The 23,650-nt window shown below is 37.9% G+C and overlaps 1 protein-coding gene across 2 annotated transcripts in view; it reads left to right on the top strand.

The window, feature by feature from the left end:
• Positions 1–17,575, top strand: part of ankrd52a (ankyrin repeat domain 52a) — a 39,390-nt gene extending 21,815 nt beyond the window's left edge. For both annotated transcript variants that reach the window (XM_054770187.1, XM_054770178.1), the window contains 8 exons: positions 1,339–1,555; positions 1,617–1,704; positions 2,770–2,853; positions 3,008–3,153; positions 5,438–5,520; positions 5,597–5,679; positions 5,758–5,849; positions 7,690–17,575. In XM_054770187.1, the coding sequence (XP_054626162.1) occupies positions 1,339–1,555; positions 1,617–1,704; positions 2,770–2,853; positions 3,008–3,153; positions 5,438–5,520; positions 5,597–5,679; positions 5,758–5,849; positions 7,690–7,961 (1,065 nt within the window). In that variant the 3' untranslated portion in view covers positions 7,962–17,575. The remainder of the gene's footprint in view (positions 1–1,338; positions 1,556–1,616; positions 1,705–2,769; positions 2,854–3,007; positions 3,154–5,437; positions 5,521–5,596; positions 5,680–5,757; positions 5,850–7,689) is intronic.
• The last annotated feature ends 6,075 nt before the right edge of the window (positions 17,576–23,650 follow it).

Genomic DNA, 23,650 nt, shown 5'->3' with positions numbered 1-23,650 from the left:
TGATAGACAGGACAGGATGACTTGGTGATTAAAATGGTTAGAGGAAAGGGAAGACCAAGAGGAGAGGTGAGGAGTTAAAAAAAAAATTCCGATAGACTCGGCTACTCTGTTTGTCCATTCTTGTCACCCGATCAATCTGTCAATCATGACGGGCAGCTGCTGGGCATGTTGGACTGCTGTCTCCGTCTTCGGAATCTGAGCAGTGCCTAATCCAATCAGCAACAGTCCTGTCATCATGGTTCCGAATAGGTAGATGTTTTCCATGTCCTCAAGGGAAAGAAACGGCAGGCACATGACCCTCAACTTTCCCCAGCTGTCCATCACGTAACCGGCGGTGAACGCTCTATCAGGACAGACAGCTTCTCGTTGAAGATTTTGTCGTTCTTCGTGGAGAGACCAGTTGATCAATTCCATCCTTTAGATTTGGAGAGCAATGTGGAGAGTCTCTTAAAAGTATGAGACAGGACTAAACAAGATGTGAGACGCAAAGCAGGGAAGATAAGAGAGAGGAGAGGGAAAGATACGACCGCCTTCGTTGAGAGCCAGCGGAAGACTAATATTTGAACACTATGCTCCTAAAATGACATTATTTTCCCTCACAATAATGCGAGTTTATTTTTGTCAAATTGTGGCTTTTTTTCTTCTTAAAATACAACTTTTTTTCCTCTTCATATTTTGACTTTATTGCTATAAAATTACAGCATTTTTTTCCCATATCTGCTGGGGTTTTTTTTCCAACTTTCTTCAAGTACCGGTACATTTTCTTCTCTTAATACTATGAATGTCTTTCTGTAATGTTTTGACCTTATTTCCATAATATTAGAACTTTTCCCCAAGCCTAATTTTCTAGAAACTACAACTTTATTTTGTTTTGTGCTCGTCTCTCGGTATTACGACTTTGGAAAAAAAATTTCGGTAGTATTTCAACTCTATGCTACTAAAATGACATTATTTTTTCTCGTAATCGTACAAGTTTATTCTCATATAATCGGGACTTTTTTTGTGTTAGAATTGTATTGTTTCTCATTTATAGTATGTCTTTTATATTTAATTTTCCATCTTTATGCTGCTAAAATTACTATTTTTCCTTATAATATTACAACCTTGTCCTCGTAAAATTACAAGTTTTCTTGTTAGATTACAATTTTTTCCCTCTTAATAGTTAGGCTTTATTCTTGTAAAATTTCAATTTCTACTGTTTAAAAAAATAAAATAAAAAATTTAACTATTTCAACTTTCTTCTAGTAAATTTTCTTCTTGTAATGTTATGACTTTATTCCCATGTTTTTTTTTAATTATTAATTTATTATTTTCTAAAAATGACAACTTTATCCGCAGGCGTTGCTGGGCTATGACGACTGCGTGACGGCCCTGCTGGAGCACAAAGCTTCTGCGCTGCGTCGGGACGGCCTGGGTCGGACGCCTCTGCACTACGCGGCCTCCAGGGGACACGCCAAGGTCCTTCTCAGTCTGGCGCAGGCGGCGGCGACGGAGCCGCAAGACAAACTGCTGGACAACAAAGGATTCACCCCGCTACACTGGGCTGCTTACAAAGGTTTGGATGTGACATCATGTTGGAAAATCATGTGGTGCATCACTCTTGTTTGTCTTCTCAGGGCATGAGGACTGTTTGGAGGTTTTACTTGAATTTAAAACATTTCTTCACCAAGAAGGAAACCCTTTCACCCCCCTGCACTGTGCTCTGTGAGTATTCTCATCTAACTAAAACATACTCTTGAATTCTTCACTTGAAGGTTCCATAATATAGTATTTTTTCCAAATATTTTCAATAATAGTTTATTACAAGTGTGTTAGTCTTGATGCTGGACTTTGGACACTTTCAAAGTATTTTTAGTAAGCCTGTTGTGTACTTTTGACATATACAGTAATGCCTCATTTATGGCAGTTAATTGGTTCCAGATCCAAATGTGATAAGTGAATTTCAGCAAAGTAGGATTCCTTATTTATTAATGTAATATTTTGGTTTATTTATTTATTAGAGGCCTGTAGATATGAAATAACACCCCTATAGTCTACGCAGAAGAGAAAATAAGACAAAGAAAATGTGTTTACCACCTTCTAAATACAGATTTTAACACTATTAGAGTCCTCTAGTCATGAAATAACACCCCTATAGTCACCTTTACACTCCTGTTACCCAATATAATAGGTATAACAGAAAATAAGACATGTAAGACATAGAAAACCTGTTTACCAGCTTCTAAATATGCTTTTAAACGTTGTAGAGCCCTCTAAACATGAAATAAGACCACTATATTCACCTTTACACTCCTACTGTATTACACGATATAGTAGACATAACAGAAAATAAGACATAGAAAACCTGTTTACCACATTGTAAATACGCTTTTAAACATTTTTAGAGCCCTCTAGACATGAAATAACACCCCATAGTCACATTTACACTACTATTACCCAATACAGTAGACATGATCAGAGAAAATAAGACATTGACTCATGCTCGTGTGTGTTGCTGTCAATGTGTTCTGGTGCTAGGGATGCTGAGTGAGGGGTGGTGGACAGGAAGTGACATCTGGGGTTAAGGGTTGAGTTTTAGCTTGGCATGGCTTACGGCCGCAACAGTAGCCCGTGTTAGGGATTATTATGCAATAAACGCGTGTTGTTCCGGCCATCAAGTCTGAAATGTAGCGAAGCTTGGTTCCCCAAGCTGTGCATGTGAACTAGCAGCTAGTTACCTACTTCTAGATGAATGGTGAGGCATAACAATACGGTACACTTTGCCGACAGGATGAAAGGCCACAGCAGTGCTGCCGAGTGGCTTCTTGAATGTGGCGGGCTCCATATGATGAACACCAGAGATGCCAAAGGAAGGTGAGACCACGCAAGTCAGAAGAAGATGCACTCCTGCGTCCCCACCCAAAAAAAAAACAAAAAAAAACTGCTGCGTCACGTCACAGAGCCTCACTTGGCACAAAACAAAGACTGCAGTGTCATTTATTCCTGCCATGTGTCCGTCCATCCCCAGGACCCCGTTACACGCTGCCGCCTTTGCTGAGGATGTGGCGGGACTCCAGCTGGTGCTTCGCCACGGGCCGGAGATCAATGCGGCAGACAACAGCGGACGTTCTGCTCTTATGGTGGCTGCCGATAAGGGACACAGCGGCACCGTGGGTAAGTGTCCTACATTTGCAAACGTGCGGGCTTGTCTAGATGTTTCAAATATTGCACCTGGTCTTCCTCATGTCCTTGACAAAATGCTTTCATAAATTCCTAAAAGCAAATGCAGTTGCACAAATTCATTAACTAAATAAGGGAAGGAATAAATAAATACATGTAAAAATAAAGAGTGTATGAAGACTTCACAAATTTTAAAGGACTGAAATAAAAGTATAAATAATAAATCAAAATAAAAAACAACTTAAAGACTTCAAAGTGTAAAAAAATCGAATCAATAAAAATGTAAAAAAAAAGTGTAAAAAATAATAATAAATAAAAATTCCGAAGTGTAAATAAAATAAAAATGACTCAAATAAAAATGTAAAAAAAAAAAAAAGAAAAATAACTTAAAAGTGCAAACAAAATAAAATAAAAATTGTGTACAAATTATTTTGAAAGTCGCCATATTATGAGAACTAAAACAAACAAACAAAAAAGTTAAAATTTTTGTAAAATTAGTTAGCAAAAAAATGTGTATTATTATGAGAATGAAGTTTTGGGGAAAAATTTGGTTGCGAAATATAATATAATGACAATAAAGTCCAAATAGTATGGGAATAAAGTCATATTATGAGGGGGAGAAAACAGTTACAGTCAAACTTGTCTATAGCGGCCACTAGAGGGAGTCTACAAAAGTGGCCGCTATAGACAGGTGGCCTCTATAGACAGGTTGGCGTCCAGTTTGAATGTTGACCAGTAGAGGGAAAAAAAAGAAAAAAAGAAAAGGGAAAATAATAATAATAATAATGTTGACCAGTAGAGGGCACTGCAGACTGCGGATAAAAGTTGTACAGCACTACTAGGCTTGTTATTATCATGGTTCATGGTTCATGGTTTTAATTCATCCTGAACATGCATGAGTCAAACAGTAGCACATCACATAGTACAATTCACAATTTTGCATGTCCAAAAAGGAGTAGGAAGAAGCAAAGCTTATTTAATCCTACCCCTCATCAGTTTCACATCAGTTGCAATACATTTATTCACTTCTTGTTCTTCCAAGTGTACTTTGTAGGTCTACATGACAATGTAGTTCAATCATAGCCAAGGTTTTTACTTACTAAAAGGAAGCTAGAGGCTTAATAATGACTGATAGAATATATCCACGACCCACAGAACAAAGCTGTGCTAGTAATGTCTTAGGCTCGTTTTTAATATTTTACTTTTTATACGGCAGAGTTTCATTACAGCTTTAGTTCATCAGGAAGTGACGGGAAGTGACGGTGGGCGTCCCGAGCAGGAGAGCTAGGCTCAGTGCTAGCTGTGAGTTTGTTACTTTGCGGTAATGTTTTGGTGCAAATGCTCTTAAAGTTACATGTTTGACCAGGAAATGGCAAGCTCAAAAGAAGACGGCTTTTTTATGTGGAACAATTGACAGTTTGTGTGGATCTTGTGAATGATTGTGACTGAGCTAGGACTCAGTAATTAAAGTCTACACATGACGGCTTCATTGATTGAAAAACGAAACTTTTTCATGCATGAAGCTTCTACTTGAGTTGGTAATTTGACCGCTATATGCGGTCAGATATTGACCAAGGGAGACAAAATGGGTGGCCGCTGGCAGCGTTAGACAGGTGACTGCTATACACAGGGTCTATAACATGTAAATTTGCTGGGGGGGATTTTTCAGTGGCTGCTATAGGCAGGTGGCCGTTCTATAAAGGTGGCCGCTAAGACAGGTTTGACTGTATTAACATAAAAAATGTAATAATTACAATTAAAAATAATTACTATACTATTCTATGAAATACTATGACAACCAAACAACACAAAAAACTTAAAATTGAGAATAGGTTGTGAAAAACAATTCTAATATTAAGAGAATAAAGTCAAAATATTATGGGAATAAAATCGTAACATTACAAGAAAAAGAAATGTAAATGTTGAAAATGTAAAAAAACAACAGAAATGGAAAAACAAGCAAAAAAAGAGTCATTCCAGAGAAAAGGTTGATAGTAACAATAGTTTTTTTTCACCTATGTGACAAAGCTGAGATTAAATACAGTATATATAACTTCTTAGCATATTACCAAATATCAGTGTCAAAGTTGCATCCTTTAATTTTTCACTTTGCTGCAGGAAAAAGTTTGAATGTGATATAAAAATTATATTTGATGACAGATCATTGATTTTGGGGGGGGGGGGAGGTTTCATCAGTCAAACCTCAGAAAAGCCTTTTTGCCATTGTAGAAAATGTTGATGATATGATATCATTGTATTGCTACATAAATGTTTGCAGCCATCCTCCTTCACCGGGCCAAGGCTGACCTCACACTGCTGGATGAGAACAAGAACACTGCCCTGCACCTGGCCTGCAACAAGGTACACACCAGCGCTGCTTCTTCTTGCCATTGTCCCATGACTACCACACCAGCAGCTTTCTTTTCTGTCCATGCAGGCTCATGAGATGTGCGCTCTGCTGATTCTGGGAGAGATCCACAGCCCCGCTCTCGTAAACACCACCAACAGTGCTCTGCAAATGTGAGCGCGCGCCGTAAATATACCGCATGAAGCGGGCACCGTCGTTAACTGACCACTCCCTTGCTCTCGCTCCTCCAGGCCCCTCCATCTGGCGGCTCGTAACGGCCTGGCCACGGTGGTGCAGGCGCTGCTGAGCAGAGGAGCCACCGTGCTGGCTGTGGATGAGGAAGGTGAGCATGTCATCACGTTATTTTTCCTCATAATATTACCAGTTAATTCTTGTGAAGTTGCCATTCTTTTGTCATTATCGTACGACTTTTTTCTCTTCATAATTTGACTTCATTCTTGTAAAATGACAGCCTTTTTTCCCCGTTTCTGCTGGGGGTTTCCAACTTCACTTGTTTCTTAATATTACGACTTTTTTCTTTTAAAATATAAACTCTATGCTACTAAAATGATGTTATTTTCCTCATGTTACCACGTTATTCTTGTAAAATTATAACTTGTTAGATTACAATTGTTTTTGTGTTTTGACTTTATTCTTGTAAAATTACTGCTGATTTTATTTCCTACAAATTATTTTTCCAAAAAATTGCAATTTTAAGTTTTGTTTGTTTCTCACAATATTATTATTTTTTATGTCTTTATTTTTTAATATCTCAACTTTATGCTACTAAAATGAAATTTTTTCTTACAATATTATTCTCATAATAGTATGAGTTTCTCATGAACTTTTTTTTCTCATTGGAGTTTTTTTCCCTCTTCATATTTTGACCTTATGCTTTTTTCCCCAACTATTTCAACTTTCTTCTTGTAAATATGACTTTATTCCCGTAATATTTTTTATTTATTTAATTAATATTTCAGTTTTTTTGGCAACCTAATTTTCAAAAAATTACAACTGTACTTTTTGGTTTATAAAATTTACAACTTAAAAAAAGAACAAAAATAACATCTTTTTTCTTTTAATCTTTCAACATTATCCTGCTAAAATGATATATCTTTTTACGTCTTTCTTGTCAAATTTCAACTTGTTTAGATTTTTAAAAACTTGACTCTGAATTTATCTAACTGAATTTATTGCATTTAAATTTCATGAAATTATTTTTTTAACATCAAATTATGCTAAAGAAAATTCAATGAGTAAAATGTAATGAGAATAATGCCTGGGTTTAAAAAAAAATCAATTTGTTAAAATATGGTTTTAAAATTCACTTAACAAAATTTCAGTTTACAAATATTCAGTGTAAAATAAAAAAAAAAAAGAATCTGTGCAAATAATTTTGATGTTTCAAAACACACATTTTTTTTTTGTCAGACTCGTGTCACGTGACGATGCACTTTATGCCTGATTGGCTGGCTCTATATTAAGTCAAAATTTTCCGCTAGCGTATGTCAGTTTTGAAACATGAAATTTTTTTTTTGCACTGAATTTTTAGGAAGTGAATTTTAAAACACTGTATTTTACCAAAGTGACTTTTTAAACTTCATATATTTCAAAACATGCATTTTACTTATAATGTTTTATTCATTGAAGTTTTCAACATAAATTCATGAACAAAAAATTTTATTCACAAAATGTAAATGCAAAACAATCTGTTAAATAAATTCAGTGTCTAAAAAAAGCTTTGATCATAAAGAAACAAAGGAAATTGTAATCAGTGGAACCCTAATATTTACGTTTTGAAAAAAAAATTTACGTAATTTTAATGTTTCAAAACTCTGAAACATCACATTTTTTTGCACTGAAGTGCATTTGAAAACGCTGTATTTTTAAACTTCGTATTTTAACATATCGAATTTCCAAACACGCAATTTGCTTACAATGTTTTTTTAATCATTAAAATTTTCAGCATAAAATCATAAAAAAATAAAATTCAAATACAAAAAATTCAGTTAATTTACTGTAATTTATTTATTTATTTTTTTTTATTGTATTTGTGTATAATATTTTATTTCATGAAATGATTATTAATCAGCAAGAAATTCAGTGTGTAACAAAGGAGAGCCCTAATATTTCCGTTTAGTGGATGGCATCAGCATGTGACTTTTTTTTCCCCGTCCCACCAGGCCACACCCCAGCTCTGGCCTGCGCTCCCAACAAGGACGTGGCCGACTGCCTGGCTCTCATCCTCTCCACCATGAAGCCTTTCCCCCAGCTGGACCCTTCCTCCTGCTCTTGCTCCTCGCCTGCCGTCTCCCCCTCGCCGGGCCTCAACCTGCTCAAGCACTGCGGCATCACGGCCGCCTGCACCCCGCTGCCCAGCAACGGCCTCCACAACGGCTACGTCAAAGACCGCCGCGGCGCGCCCGTCGGCCTGGACGGCTGCCTGTCCGAATGATGCCGCCATCATCTACCACCGGGGGGCGTCTCCCTTTAATGTGGACCAGGAGAGCACCCGCCCACATATCTATTGTGTGTATGTATGTGCGTGCGTGTGTGAGAGCGTTTGGTTTTCTCTTGAGGTGCAGTCAAACCTAATATGCAATTAGACCCCCATTCCTCCATCCCAGAGTAGTACTTTGGAGGCCGGGTTGCTCTACAAGGCCACGCCCATGGAGTAACACAAGTGGGCCGCGTGGACGTGATTGGAACCCTTTAAGTCTCCTCGTCATATCACTTTGGTGACCTTGTAGAGGAACACGCAGCCCTTCCCCAAAACACTCATCAAAGAGTTTCCTTTTTGGTTTTTACTTGTACGTTAGCCTAGTTTTTTTTAATTATTATTATTTTTTAAATGAAGGAACCACACAAGGGAAAATGAGCTGAAGAGTGCAATGCGTGTGTACTACAGTACAAAACGGAAGATATCGCGGCGTACTTTTGAAAGGTACGTCCTCTTATCAGGCAGTGGTTCTCAACCGGTGTGGGTCCCGCCCACCGTCGCCCCCAAATGACAAGCGGCGGCCCTCATAGCCTGCATTCTCCAACCCTAGTATCTTCGATTTAAAGCAGAGGTGTCCAAAGTGCAGCCCGTCGCTGGTTTTTTCTTATTTCTTTTTTTTGTCCGCAGAAAACTAAAAAAAGTAAACGGCAAAATGGAAAGATTTTGCAAGAATAAAATCCAAATATTAAAAGGAAAAAGTAATAATCTCAAGAGAAAAAAACAACATAATTTTACGAGAATAATGTTGTAATATTATGAGGAAAAAGAAGGTAATTTTAGTAGCTTAAAGTGAAGGAGCAGTGGCTCTACTCTGAGCTCCTCCCAGATGACCGAGCATCTCACCTTATCTCTGAGGGTGAGTCCAGCCACCCTGCAGAGGAAACTCATTTCAACCACTCTTGTTCTTTCAGTCACGACCCAAAGCTCATGACCATAGGTGAGGGTGGGAAACATAGATCGACCTGTAAATTGAGAGCTTTGCCTTCCGGCTCAGCTCTCTCCACCATGACCTGTCCGCTACAGCGACCGCGTTACTGCAGACACTGCGCCGATCTAGTCCGGATGCCTCCCGGACGCCTCCCTGCTGAGGTGTTCCAGGCATGCCCAGTCGGGAGAAGGCCCCGGGGAAGACCTAGGACACGCTGAAGGGATTATGTCTCACAGCTGGCCTGGGAACGCCTTGGTGTCCTCCTGGTAGAACTGGAAGAGGTGGCCAGAGACTGTGAGCTGTACCAGGATAAGTGGAAGAAAATGGAATGGAATAGTAGCATATAGTTGAAATATTAAGGAACGATGCAATTTTTTAAAGTCCTAATTATATAAGAAACAAGCAAACATTTTTTGGAAAATTAGGCAGTCGGAAAAGTTCTAATGTTATGAGCCTAAAGTCAAACTATTATGGGGTTAAAATCATAATTACGAGAAGAAAGTTTACAGGAAGAGTAAAAAAAAACCCATCAGAAATGGGGGGAAAAAAGCAGCTGTAATTTTAAAAAGAAAAAGATGTAAGCACACGAGAAAAAAACAATTTTACGAGAATGTAATATGAGGAACATTAACGTAATTTTATTAGTATAAAGCTGAAATATTAAAGAATTATGCTTTTTTTTTTTTTAAGTCTCAAAATAAGAAAACAACCAGTTTAAGTTGACATTTTTGCAAAATTAGGTGACGGAAAATGTTCTAATGTGAGAATAAAGTCTAAATATTATGACAATAAAATCATAATTACAAGAAGAAAGAAAAAACTGCAGAAATAGGGAAAAAACTGTTGTAATTTAAGAGAATAAAATTGAAAATAGTACGAGAAATACGTTACATGCTAACAGGAAAAAAGTGGGAATTTTATGAGAATAAACTCGTAATATTATGAGGTAAAATAAGGACATTTGAGTTGCATAGAATTTAATATTGAGAAAAGTCAGTCAGTATTATGACTAACAAAACAACAAATAAAGTTGCCATTTTTGGAAAATTAGATGGCGGAAAAACTTGTAATGTTATGAAAATAAAATCAAAATATTATCAAGTCAGAATTACGAGAAGAACATTTACAAGAAGAAAGTCGAAAATTAAAAAAAAAACCAGCAGAAATGGAAAAAACAGCGAGTGAGCAAGTCAAAATATTAAGAGAAAGTTGTATTCTAACGAGGAAAAAAGTTGCAATTTTATGTGAATAAACATGTAATAGTATGAGGGAAAAATATCATTTTAATAGCATGGAGTTGTTTTTATTTTTTTTTTTAAGTTGTAATATGAAAAACAAACCAAACAAAAGTTGACACTTTTGAAAAATTTGATTGAGGGAAAAAGTTCTATTAGGGGATTAAAGTCATTATGAAAAGAAACATTTGAGGATTGTTTAAGACGAAAGTTGACTGTATAAGCGGTAAAGTTGCACCCTTTCCAATTTTCAGCATGTGGGAAAAAGTTTGGACACCCCTGATTTAAAAAGGGCCGTTTGCAACGGACAAGAATGCGAGGTGCATTCACGGACATGGGTCCTTCCGTTATTATTTTTTGCTCAGGCGCAGACCAGTTGAGAACCACGCGCTCTCTCTCTCTCTCTCTAGGTGGCGCCGCCGCGCTGAGTTAGGCGAGAAGCGCGACGGAGGCGCCAGGAAAAGATGCGAAGCTGGAACGTTTCTCAGCATATACGTCATGACCAAAGTTGATCAACACTACTATGGCTATACAATTATTTATTTGAGATGAACTCGTACTGTACAGAGAAAGACAATAGATCTCGATATACCTCGTCAACTCGTTTAGCAGCTGCTTTCATCTTTTGGCCCGGGGTCCGCAGGCCCGCCGTTCCCTTGTCGCAGGAGAACGGCGGTGGTGTCGGATGATAGCGAAGCGACCGAGGCCTTGTTTATTTCCTGGATGAAGGCTTTACAAGTAATATATATATATATATATATATATATATATATATATATCTCCGCCAACAACACCTCATGAAATATGTGAGCACATCAATGATGAACAAGCCATTTCAATTGCGTTCTCCATCTGGTGGAGCCGTGTTTGTGCCGCCTCAGCGCTCCTGTAGGCCTCCTTTTCCTCGTGTTCGCCAGTCTTCAACTCGTCTTAATAGCTTCTATCTTCTCGGCGGTCGTCAATTTGATGAGTATCGTCTGCTTATGTTTTGTTTTTTTTTTCCTCCATTGTCATAATTTGGCGGTTTCCGAGCAATATTTTTTTCTTTTTTGCCCTTTTTCTGTTTTTCTTTTTTTGTTGTATTGACTAGACAATCACTGTCACAAAAGGGCTTTTGTTTCCCTGGAATGTGTTTTTTTTTTCTTCTTCTTCTTTTTCGTCTTTAACGTCAGTGAAAGATGACCTAAAGACCTAAAAGGAACGGCTCCGTGTGTTCCGGGCATTTTAAACCGTCTGTGTCAACACAAATGCACTGGATTGCCTTTGACGGCGTCTCATCAAATGCCTTTTTCGACCCATGCCTTCCGTCATTTCAGATGAAACCGCATCGTGGCAAAAGTATTACGATAGCCCCCACCCCCCCACCCCCATTCTGACCTCCTGCTTCCATGCCTGTGTAGCATTGAGCAGGGTTCAGTAGATGCAGCAGACGTGATGTTGATGATCAAGCTTAGCACCTCTGCTGGTTGCAGACAAGTACTGCGCTCCATTGCTACCAATTTTTGACACAAGCAACTTAATCCAGGGGTGTCTCAACATATAGTAATCCCTCCTTCATGGCGGTTCATTGGTTCCTGACTCGACTGTGATAGGTGTCGCAGGATTCCTTATGTATAAATGAAATTTTTTGCAGTTATGGCATAGAAAACCTGTTTAGGACCTTCTAAATATGGTTTTTAACATTATTAGAGCCCTCTAGATGAAGACTTGTAGTCACCTTTACACTCGTCGTGGGCTAAGGCCGCAACAGTAGCCCATGTTGTTATTACTACAGTCGTCCCTCGTTTATACGTAATTGGGTCCAGACCCAAATTTCAGGAAAGTAGAATTCAGTAATAATAAATTGAATGTTTTTGTAGTTATGGCATAGAAAACCTGTTCACCCGCCTTCTAAATATGGGTTTTAACGTTATTAGAGCCCTCCAGACATGAAGGAACACCCCTATAGTCACCTTTACACTCCTATTACCCAATATAGCAGACATAAGAGTAAAGATGCCATTTAAGATGTAAATATTGTGTGCAAACCAGTAAATATTTTTCTAGGGGACCTTAGTGGCGGGCGGACAGATGTGTGGAGGACAGGAAGTGACGTCAGAGGTTGAGTTGAATTAGAAAAACCGCAATAGAGTGAGGGCTACATGTGGCGAGGGACGACTGTATTATGTTATTATTGTGCCTGTTGTGAGATCATTTAAAACTGCAATAAAAGCCTGTTCTGGCGATCACGTCAATTACTGACACCTAGTGGCCAACGTAGAATACTACACTCGTAAGTTGAATGCTGGTCTTAATGGCTTATATTTGCATTTCGGTTTATTTTGCCATTTTTTGTGCTTGAAAATGCTTAATTTTGTCCAATTTGCTTAAATATGCATGAAGTGATATTTTTCATTTAATTAAATTATTGAATCTCATTATTAAATGGGAAAAATCTATTAAAATACATTATAAATAATAATAAATAATTACATTAAATAATTACATTAAATTAAATGGAAAAACATTACTATATGCTAAAAAAAAAATAAAATGAAAAAAAAAGCATCATTTTATCTTCATAATACACCAGAGGATTTTGGACACCCCTGGATTAACCTTGATTAATCCATGATTAATTCATCATGCTGCCCATCCCTAGCGTCAAGTGTTTTTTTGTAATTTATTGTCTCTTCATCCCGTTTCTGCTACTGAAGCGTACTAAAGATTGTAGATGGTATCGGACCACGCGCAGTGTTTTTTGTTTGTTTGTTTAGGTTGTTGTTTGTTTGTTTGTTTTTTTCAAACTTGACGTTCTTTGTCATCGTCGGTCGTGTGTGATGGCTTTACGTCTAGCCGGGAGCCAAGTGGATTGATGGGTGGCAACGAACTAGACTTCCCTCCCCTCCCCTCCCCTCCCTTACCCGTACCGCCATCCCCTTACTCGCTAATCTGACACAAAAAAACAGACTTTTATTGATTGACGCTCATTATTCCTCTCTGAGGTGACGTTGGGTACATTTGTGATCTCAGGATCTAGTCGTGCTTGGAGTGGCAAGCCAAAATTAAGGAACCAATCAGATCTCAGCAGGATTGTGAGTAGTAGATTTTTTTTTTTTTTGTTTGTTTTTTTTTTACGTGATGTTCCATGAAAATTGATTCCCTTTTTTTTATGAAAAAAAAAAAATCTTAATCCTGCAGCACTTAATAAGGAAATAAGTAGTCAAGCAGGCACTTTAAGTACATTCAGGTTGAAAGTGTGCAACATGGAGCAGATGTAATGTACTGTATGTACTTATGTTTACATGCACGCGTGTCGCTGGCGGCGTCCACTGCCCACTGGCTTTTTGGTCGTCTCGTTCTTTTTTTTTTTTTTTTGTGGTTTCTCGTGTGTGTGTGTGTTTTCCAGCCCGAGTCAACTTGCACCTCACACACACACTCACACACAAACTCAGCCATTTGTAGGTGCTCGTCTGTTCTGGCAGGGATGATTTTATCTTTATTTATTTCCTCTAATGATGTCCAAATGTTAGCAGTAACGCAACGATACAATCTTTTAGTTTGGGACACAGTGTTCTTTTTCATGCTTTGTGTGTGTGTGTTGTTTGTGTGCGTGTGTGTTGATGCAGATCAAGTACAGTAAATATGGGGATGGTCCAGTCGTAGCAATAGAGCAGCACAAAGCATCCACTTAGGCCCATTCACGGATCCCAACGGTGGATTCCAAAAGCGGTTTTCCACTTATTGCCAAAACCTGCGGAAGTGGGAGGGTGGGGAGCCACAGCAGCAGCAATTGATTAATTGATGCATTCTTTCAGGCCGTTTACAGTATGACCATCCAATCTGAGCCATGACTGAAATGAATGTCGGTTCTGAATTTTGTGAGCCGGTAGCGTGTGAACGAGTGGCTGCGTTTCTGCTTCGTGCCTCCGGGGCACGTTGACATGCGTTTCTTTGAGAATGCCTTACCGCACTGGGATGAAACCACACACACCGGATTTGAGAAAAAAAACACACCTAAGCTACGCCCATTTAGTGCCATAGAAACCTTGATTTGCCTTTTAGACACAATTAAGTTGGACTCCCAGATATTCTACTACTATAACGTTGCATGAGTAGAACCAATACTTGCATGAATACTTGCACGTACAGTGGAACCCAAAGTGCCCGCTTAAGTCGGCGCCACCTACGCAACCCACCGCTTATGTGAACGTAACATTTCATGTCACTTCTGTTTATGTTGACGTGTCGCAGTATTGTCAGTAGGGCTGTCCCGATCCGATATTAGCAACAACAACAAAAAAAGTACGGTAATCCCTCGTTTATAACAGTTCATTGGTTCCAGACCAGACCGTGATAAGTCAGTTTCCACCAAGTAGGATTCCTTCTTTACAAATAGAATATTTTGGTAGTTAGAGCATAGAAAACCTGTTTACCACCTTTTAAATACAGTAGACGCCCTTACAACGTAAATAATCCGTTCCAAGAACCTTTATGTTGTAGGGTTTTTACGTTACACGAAGCGTAAAATACATGTAAATAGTCTAATCCCTTCCAAGATCTTCCCAAACACAGCGCTTTGGCACTTCAAAATATTCAAAGTCCACCAAATATGGTGGGAAAATATAAGAAAATGTTAGCATAAACATAGTAGAGTAACATTCCAATATAAAATAAGATAAATAAGATTACTGTAAATGAATAAAACTGAAAAACAAAAACAATCCTACCGTTCACGAGATGTCTTGATCAGGAGCACGCAAGTGGAGGCAGGAAGGAGGAGGAGGACTAGCCTGAGTCGAAACACGACTCAAAGAGTCTAAGAGTCAGCTGGTCTCAGACAAACGCACACGCAGTACACGATAATGCTGTGTGCAAAATTTTAATTTGTAACTTAAGTTAGTTTCAGGGGGACTACGAAGAGGAAGGAGTTTGAAGGGAGAAGCCTGTCTCTCACACTAACGTACATGCCGTATAACTCAGCCAATGAGATGAGAGCATAAGCGGTGCCCCGATAATCAGCCAATGAGATGAGAGCGGAGGCGGTGCCCCGAAAATCAGCCAATGAGAGCGTGATGCGTCAGAAGGCGTCACCAAGTGTTAGTCTGAACTTGCACCGACTTGAGGCATTAATAAAGTTGATTGGAAAAAAAAAGACTTGCACTGACTTGACACTTTATGTTATATGGAATTTCTTCTGTAATACGATGCAAAAACTTTACATAAATTCTTTATGTTCAGTGGAATTTATGTAAAAGGAAGTTTATGTTATGCGAGGTACTACTGTACGTTCTTTAACATTATCAGAGCCCTCTAGACATGAAATAACACCCCTATAGTCACCTTTACTCTCCTATTACCCAACCTCACATAATCAGAGAAAATAAGACATAAACCACTCCTCTTGCCCAATATAGTAGATATAATAAGAGAAAAAAGACAAAACTTGTTTATGACCCTCTAAATTTTTTTTATAAAATTAGAGCCCTCTAGACATGAAGTAACACCCAATAGTCACCTTTACATTCCTATTACCCAATATAGTAGGCATAATAAGAAAAAAATAAACATAAGACATTAAACACTCATATTGCCCAAATAGTAGCCATAAGAGAATATAAGACATAAAATATTTGTATTACCCAATGTAGTTGACGTAATAAGAGAAAATAAGACAAAGACCACTCGTATTGCCCAATACTGTATAGTAGACATAATAATTACATGTTGCCGCAGGAAGTACACAGTCTAGAAAAAACAAGGAACTTTCCCAATGCTAACATGTGAGAGTTAACTTTGTCTGGCTTATTTTCTTATTTTCTTATGTCTCCTATATTGGGTAATAGGAGTGTAAAGGTCACCATAGGGGTGTTATTTCATGTCTAGAGGACTCTAATGATGTTAAGCATATTTAGAAGGCAGTAAACAGGTTTTCTGTCTTATTTTCTCTTATTATGTCTGCTATAATTGGGTAATAGGAGTGGAAAAGTGTTATTTCATGTCTAGAGGGCTAACATGTCTAATCATGTTAAAAAGCGTATTAGAAAATGGTAAACAGGTTTTCCATTTTTTACCAAAATATTCCATTTATAAATAAGGAATCCTACTTTTGGGATTTCACGAAAAGTCTTTGGGGAAAAAAAAATCTGAAAATATATTCAAACTTTACTCAAAAATGTAAATTTTTTTTTAAATATACAACTTTATTTGAGAAAATTGGCCATTTTCGGAAAAAAGGAGGACACTCTCAGCAGCCATTTTTATTTGTCTGTATATATATATATATATATTTGGTTTTTTTTTTAATTGTTAAGCCACCGGAAGAAAGGTTTGCGCTTGTACAAAAACTTTAACGGCATTGTCGTCGAGACATCCGACCAAATTAGCACAGCAGCTGTGTTAGATGAGAATATAAAATATGAAAAGACAAGAATGTATGTCATATCGGCACACGTGGTGCTTACGCCGGGTCCCGGGGGTGTCGACGCAAGCGGGTTCCACTGTATTCTGTCACTAAGTTTTTAGAATTGGACAAGAAAACAATCCCTCGTGTGTGTGTGTGTGTGTTAGCAGAGAAGCTATTTTAAAAAAAAAAAGAAAAAAAAAGCAGCATGTAATATTTAGAATTGATTTGCCTCTATCGATGTCGGTTTTTACTTGAAAAAAAAATCAGTTCAACTCTCTGATCCACTGTTGAGCCTTTTGCCTTACTTATAAAAAAAAACAAAAAAAAAAGATTTCAATCCCTGGCAATACCTGCGCCACTGCTAAAACCGGCAACATTTATTTTTCTTTATTTTTTCGGGCCTTGGGGTGTCTGTGGCGGTAGGTAGGTAGGTAGCACATACGGTAGCTGTCCGCGCAGCGCAGCGATCAGGAGGATTAAGGCCATATTGGCCACAGTGAAGCCACGCGTTGGGAATCGACTGCTAAACAATCAATTCCGGCTTCAACGAGCCGGAATTGCAAATGCATGTCGGCGGAAATGTCGTCTTTTCTTCCCCCTTTCTTGTCCTACATTTACTTACCCAAGTCGCAGCCTGCTGCACCTTCTCGTACTTTTTGGACCTGAACTTTTTACCTCATCCCGTGTGCGACAACGCTAAATGCTTTCTTTTGTTGTTGTTTCTCCCAAGGCCTACAGGGTGACTGGTACTGTCTAATTCTTGGAAGGTAGCTACTTCACTCCCCCGCCTGAATGCTTGGTCATTAGCCACACCCCTTTGCCTCCCAACCAGTAGGACGTGTGTACCGTCCAGCACAACGGTGGCACGGTGCCTTTTAATCGTTACTGCCGAAAGGTACGGTCTTCCATTTGTATCTCTTGGACGCCTTACACCATGGGTGTCCAACGTGCGTCCCGCAGCACATTCTGAAAATATCATTTCACATCAAATCTGGGAAAAAAAAAAAAAAAAAACAGAAAATATCAGCAGTAATTTTACAAGAACAAAGTCAAAATATTAAGAGAAAAAAAGTGGCAGTTTTACGAGAATCAAGTCGTAATATGAGGAAAAATAATGTCATGTTAGTAACATCAAGCTGGAATATTAAAATCATTTTTATTTTTTTTTAAGTCGTAATATTATGAGCAATAGATAAAACAACAAAGTTGTACGTTTTTGGAAAATTAGGCTGTGAAAAAACAATGTTACGAAAATAATGTCAAACTACTAAGAGAAAAAAGTCGAATGCCGGCGAGGAAAAAAAAGCTGCAATTTTATGGAAATATGCTCGTAATATTAGGTGGAGAAATAATGTCATTTTAGTAGCTTAGAGTTGAAAAATATTTTTTTTTCCAGGCATATCACGAAAAAGAGAAATTAGAGTTGTCATTTTTGGAAAATTAGCTTTGGGGAAAATTTCAAATGTTATGATAATAATTTCAAAATATTATGGGAATAAAGTCATAATGACGAGAAAAAAATTCACAAGAAGAAAAAAAGTGGCAATTTTACAAGAATAAACTCGTAACTTTATGAGGGAAAAATAATGTCATTTTAGTCGCATGAAGTTGGAAAAAAGATGGCTTCTGTTAAGTCGTGATGTTATGAGAAGCAAAAAGTATGTCACAAGAATAAAGTCCAAATATTATGTGAATAACGTCATAATTATGAGAGCAAAAAAAGAAAGCTAAAATTGCTTTTAAAAATTAAGCAAGCAGCTGAAACATTTGAAATAGTTGGAAAATGAAAAACAGCAGAAATGGAAAAAATAGCTGTACTTTCCTGAGAATAAAGTCAAAATATTAAGGAATAAACGTAACAAGAAGAAAGCTGCAATTTTTCGAGAATAAGTGTTGTATTTTTTTTTAAGTCAAAATATGGGAATAAAGTCATAATTACAAGAACAAATAGCTGGAAAATAGAACAAAAAAAAAGCTGAGCTGTGATTTTACGAGAATAAAGTAAAGAGAAAAAAATCATTCTAACGTGAAAAATGCTGCACGAGAATAAACTTGTAATATTATGAGGAAAAAATGTTATTTTTAAGTTGGGGGAGGACATTTGGACACCCCTGGATTACATGATGGCATAAATGAAAATCCACTACAGATCCGTTTTTCTCGGGGCGCAATTGGGCGATCCTTTAAGGGTGGCATAAATTGCACATTTTCTGACGTTCGGAAGGGTTTTGTTAGTTTTTTTTACTTGTGGGGCACATTGGGGGGGGAAACCACATGATTGGGTTATCTGGGATCGGCGGTATGAAAGCACAATCGAAAGATGGCACCGCAAGGCTCAGCTCGCCCTTCCAAAAATCCTCCTCATTAGGCCATATTTGGGACGGTCCAACTCGGACACGTCGATAACGGGTCCTTCGCATCTCCGCCCCGCACACTTTCATGCTGTAGCAAAACATTTTTACCCGCGTATCATCACAGGAAAAAATAAATAAATAAATCGCTCTGTTGGATGATCCCCACAGCGACTCCCACAAACGCTTGCGTTCCGAGCTTGATTGTCAGTAACACAGAAACTGTAGAACGACTACCGCGCCTAAACCCAGGGCGGCCCGGGACCATTCCCAACTCTTGGGTATCCGCACTGGCGCTTTTGTGGCCAAATCACACTTGGTTGGGACTCATTGATTGTGTGTTTTCTTGTCCTTTTACACTACTAAGTAGTAGCTGGCGTGCAGTGTTTGCTAGTATTATTACTCTTCTTTTTCTTCTCCTCCTCATCCTTCTTATCCTGCTTTTTCTCCTGCTTCTTCCCTCCTCCTCCTCGTATCCTTCTTCTCATCCTCCTTCTTCAGCTGACCTCCCTTTTTGGAACTAGACAAAATTAAAAGTGCAATAACCTTTTGTTTTGTTTTTTAAGCCTCTCTTCCTGGGTTTGATTTGTTTTTGTTTTTTGAAATTCAAACACCAAAAGCTGAGCTGTAGCAGATAGAGGCTTATCCTGTTGCGTTCTTGGAAAAAAACAAAAAAAAACTGTGATCCGGCAGCTCGGGCGGGGAAGCACAAGTTGGTCTGCTTGCTGCTTCCCACTTCTTCCTCTGCTTTTCCTGGTTGCGCTTTTGCTTTTCTAGCCGCTAGACACGTTGGTTTGCATGTGTAGATGTGTACGCGTCCTTCTGGAATGAAACCTTTTCTTCAATAAAAACAGAAAAAATACTAAAAAAAACAAAAACAAGTATTGAAAATGCCTTATCATGAATATTTGTTATTTGGAGGCGTGTAAACTAAACTAAAGCTTGTACAGTCCTCCGAGGTTCAGCATAGCCGACTCTACGTCGTCGTTACACACTTTCCTACTTAAATCGGACGTCTCGTTTGATTGTCCTTTCGGAGAGAGAATAAAAAAAAACATTCCCCTCAGAAGTGCCGTTTTCCAAAAGTTAGCTAGCGTTCATTGTTGAACATGACAACGACGGCTAAGGATGGATTTACGCTACAAGTGACTATTCCCGTTTTTTTGTGTGTGTGTTTTTTTAGGCCCTTTTCACGTTTAAAAAATGATTCAGCAAGTTTAAACTAGCTTTAGCTATGTTGATACAATCGTTGTAAGGTGGTTTTATGATTGGCAGAATACAGCGACGTAGCTCACGTTACTCCAACTCTTCCATTCTGGACATGCAATTTGAAATTGCGCCATTTCTTGGATTATTACGTAGACGTCAGGATACGTGGTTGCAAATTTTCTACCAATGTTGTTGATGAACACTGTAGGGTGGTTTTATCATTGGCAAAATATCGCGACATATCTCCAGTTACTCCAGTTCTTCCATTCTGGAAATACAATTTGAAATTGCGCCACTTCTTGGATTATTACGTGGACATCAGCATACATTGTCCCAAATTTTCGGTGGTTTTATTGCTGGTAGAACGTTGTGATGTAACTCCAGTTACTCCAACTCTTCCATTTTTAAAATAAGATTTGAGATCCCGTTATTTCTTTGATTACATATATTTCATGATATATCGCAGGGAATTTTCTTCCAACACATTAACACAATTGCTGTACGATGTACTGTACAAGTGACTGTTCCCCTTTTTTTTAGGACCTTTTCACGTCCAAAACAATGATTTAGCAAGTTGACACTAGCTTTAGCCCTGTTCATACGATTGCTGTAAGGTAGTTTTATCATGGGCAAAATATAGTCATGTATCTCACGCCACTCCAACTCTTCCATTCTGGAGATCCTATTTGACTGCGCCATTTCTTTGATCATTACGTGGCCATCAGGAGAAACCGTCACAAATGTTCTACCACTGCACGGTGGTTTTATCATTGGCAGAATATTCTGGCATATTTCCTGTTCGTTACCCCGGTTTGTTAGTAGATACTCCAAATCTTCCATTTTCAAAATAAGGTTTGAAATCTCATTATTTCTTTGATAATTGCATACATTTCATGATGTATTGTAGCAAATTTTCTTCCAATATCGTCGACAAACGCTGTGAGCTGGTTTTATTGTTGTCTCCCGGTACGCCAACTCTTCCATTCTGGAAATACGATTTGAAATTGCACCATTTCTTTGATCATTACGTAGACCCCAGGATGTATATTGGTAGCTGCTCTTCCTTCCAATATGTCGACATAATCGCAGTAGCGCACAATATTGGGAAAATAGCGTATCTCTGTCCCAAAAATGGGAATGTGCTCCTGCAGCGTAAATCCACAACTAGGAGAAATAAGGCGAACCGGAGCGTCATATGAGCATGCTCCTTCCAAAATACCCCCAATGGAAAAGTAAAACAAAGGTTGCCAGATTTTTGTATTTATTTATTTTTTGTTCCTAGTAGTGACTTATCTGCGGAAAATCCACAAAGGAGTCTTTATCGGGAGCGAAGGGACTCTGAATCAGGGCATGTGATGACTTACAATCAACTGGTTTCACGGCGCACCTTGGCTTGGAACTCTTGTACAAATGATTTAGTTAAAAAACACAAGAAAAGTTGGCGCAACATTCCAAAGTTGACTCCATATCCCGCCGACCTGTCTGTGCCGTCGTTAGTTGTTGCTTTACGGGTGAACTGTGTGTGTGTGTGTGTGTGTGTGTGTGTGTGTGTGTGTGTGTGTGTGTGTGTGTGTGTGTCAGCGACAGGGTTCTCTATTTAGCCTGATTACCTCATTGACCTAATCTGCAAACCCACTTGTTCTGCGACCGTGTGCCCCAAAAGGAGCCGACGCCATCATCACCAGCAGTTGAAAGACCAACCACCGCCCGCGTCTTCGCGTCACACCGCAAATTACAAAACAACCACGTCCATACGCAAAGAAATCAGAGCTTTTTTTATATCCGTTTCATCGCCGCTGCAGCTCATCCCGTCGAGGAAAAAACAATGTTTTTGACCGATCCCGATGGATCTGCACCCATTTGGACTTAATTCTGGCAACGCTACGTCTTTTGTTACAACTTGATTGTGGGAAAATAACAAATTTGTGTTCATAATATTTCAAATTTACTCGAGTAAAATTGCAACTTCATTTTTGTGACATTATGGCTTTTTTTTTGGTATTAAAATTTATTTTTGGATTATTATAGCGTTATTCTCGTAAAATGATGCCTTCATGTTCATATTTCCTATTTTTAATTTGTTCAGTCAGAGATTTGAACTGTTATTGCGCCATGTGTCAAATGTCACCGTAAAATTTAAACTTTTACGTTTATAAAATTTACAAATCTTGTAATAAAACTGATGTTTCCCCAGGGGAATCATTTTTTGTTGTAGTTGTAAAATTCCAATATTTTCGGTTTTTGTACATTTTGTTAAAAAACATGAGGACATATGTTCAATATATTTCAAAAACCGAATTTTTTTGTAAAATTGCAACTTTTTTTACTCTATTCCTCTAAGATTACGGCTTCCATCAAATTTGATCTTAAAATTTCATCTTTTAAGTTGGTAAAACTTGCAATTCCCGGGGAAATAATTGTTTTGTTGTAGTTGTACAATTTCAGCTTTTTTTCCTTTTTTTTTTTGGTCTTTATTCGGACTTCGTGCTCAAAATATTTCAAATTGATTCGAGCAAAATTACAACTGCGTTCTTGTGACATTACGTCTTATTATGGTGTGAAAATTGCACGCTTATTTTTGCATTATTCGTAAAATAATGTTCAAAACATTCAACTTTGCGATCACAACTTTGTTCTCATGACAGCACGGCCTTTTATGGTGTTAAAATTGCAACTTTATTAGTCAGCCAATTAAAACGTTACCATCCGCCAAATTTTATTAGAATTTCAACTTTTAAGATGGTCAAATTTACAATTCTCGTAATATTACCGATTTTTCCGAGGGGAATGATTTTTTTGTTGTTGTAAAATAAAAATTATCTTTTTTCTTTTTAATGAGGAGTTGATGTTGAAAACATTTTACTCGAGTAAAACTGCGACTGCGTTCTCGTGACATTACGGCTTTTTATCGTGTTAAAATTGCAACTTTATTATCATATTAGTCTTGTGAAATGTCTCAACAATGTCAAAAATATTTCAGAAATGTTTTCTCAAATAATTACGCCTTTTTTTTAACGCATATAACTACTCTATTCCTGTAACATTACAACTTTCAGGTCTTTTTGGACCACCTGTCAAATTTTAAGCTAGTCAAATTTACAATTCTCGCAATATTAACCATTTTTTCCGAGGGGAATGATTTTTTTGTTATAAAATTCAATTTATTTTACATTTTTTTATGATGTCATGTTCAAAATATTTCACATTTACTCGAGTAAAATTCCGACTGCGTTAAGTTCCGACCTTTTTTTGTAGGCATATAACGACTATTCCTGTAAGATTACGACTTTCAGCCAATCGAAACATTTGTGTTTCTGTACCAGATGTCAAATTTTCTCTTAAAATTCAGACTATACGGTTACAAAATGACACATTTTTTTTGTTGAAAAATTTCAACTAGATTGTATTACACTATTCCCGTTATGGAGACGATCGCTTAGCTTTCTGTCGTGTCTCGGTGCAAACGTGAAAAAATACCAAATTTATCTTTAAAAAAAAAAAAAAGTATGAACATTTTTTGTGTCCAATGAAGTGCT

This window comes from Dunckerocampus dactyliophorus, chromosome 1, assembly GCF_027744805.1.
Source record: "Dunckerocampus dactyliophorus isolate RoL2022-P2 chromosome 1, RoL_Ddac_1.1, whole genome shotgun sequence".
Classification (NCBI taxonomy): Eukaryota; Metazoa; Chordata; class Actinopteri; order Syngnathiformes; family Syngnathidae; genus Dunckerocampus; species Dunckerocampus dactyliophorus.
The sequence above is the reverse complement of the archived record's forward strand: the minus strand, read 5'-3'. Positions and strand labels throughout refer to the sequence as shown.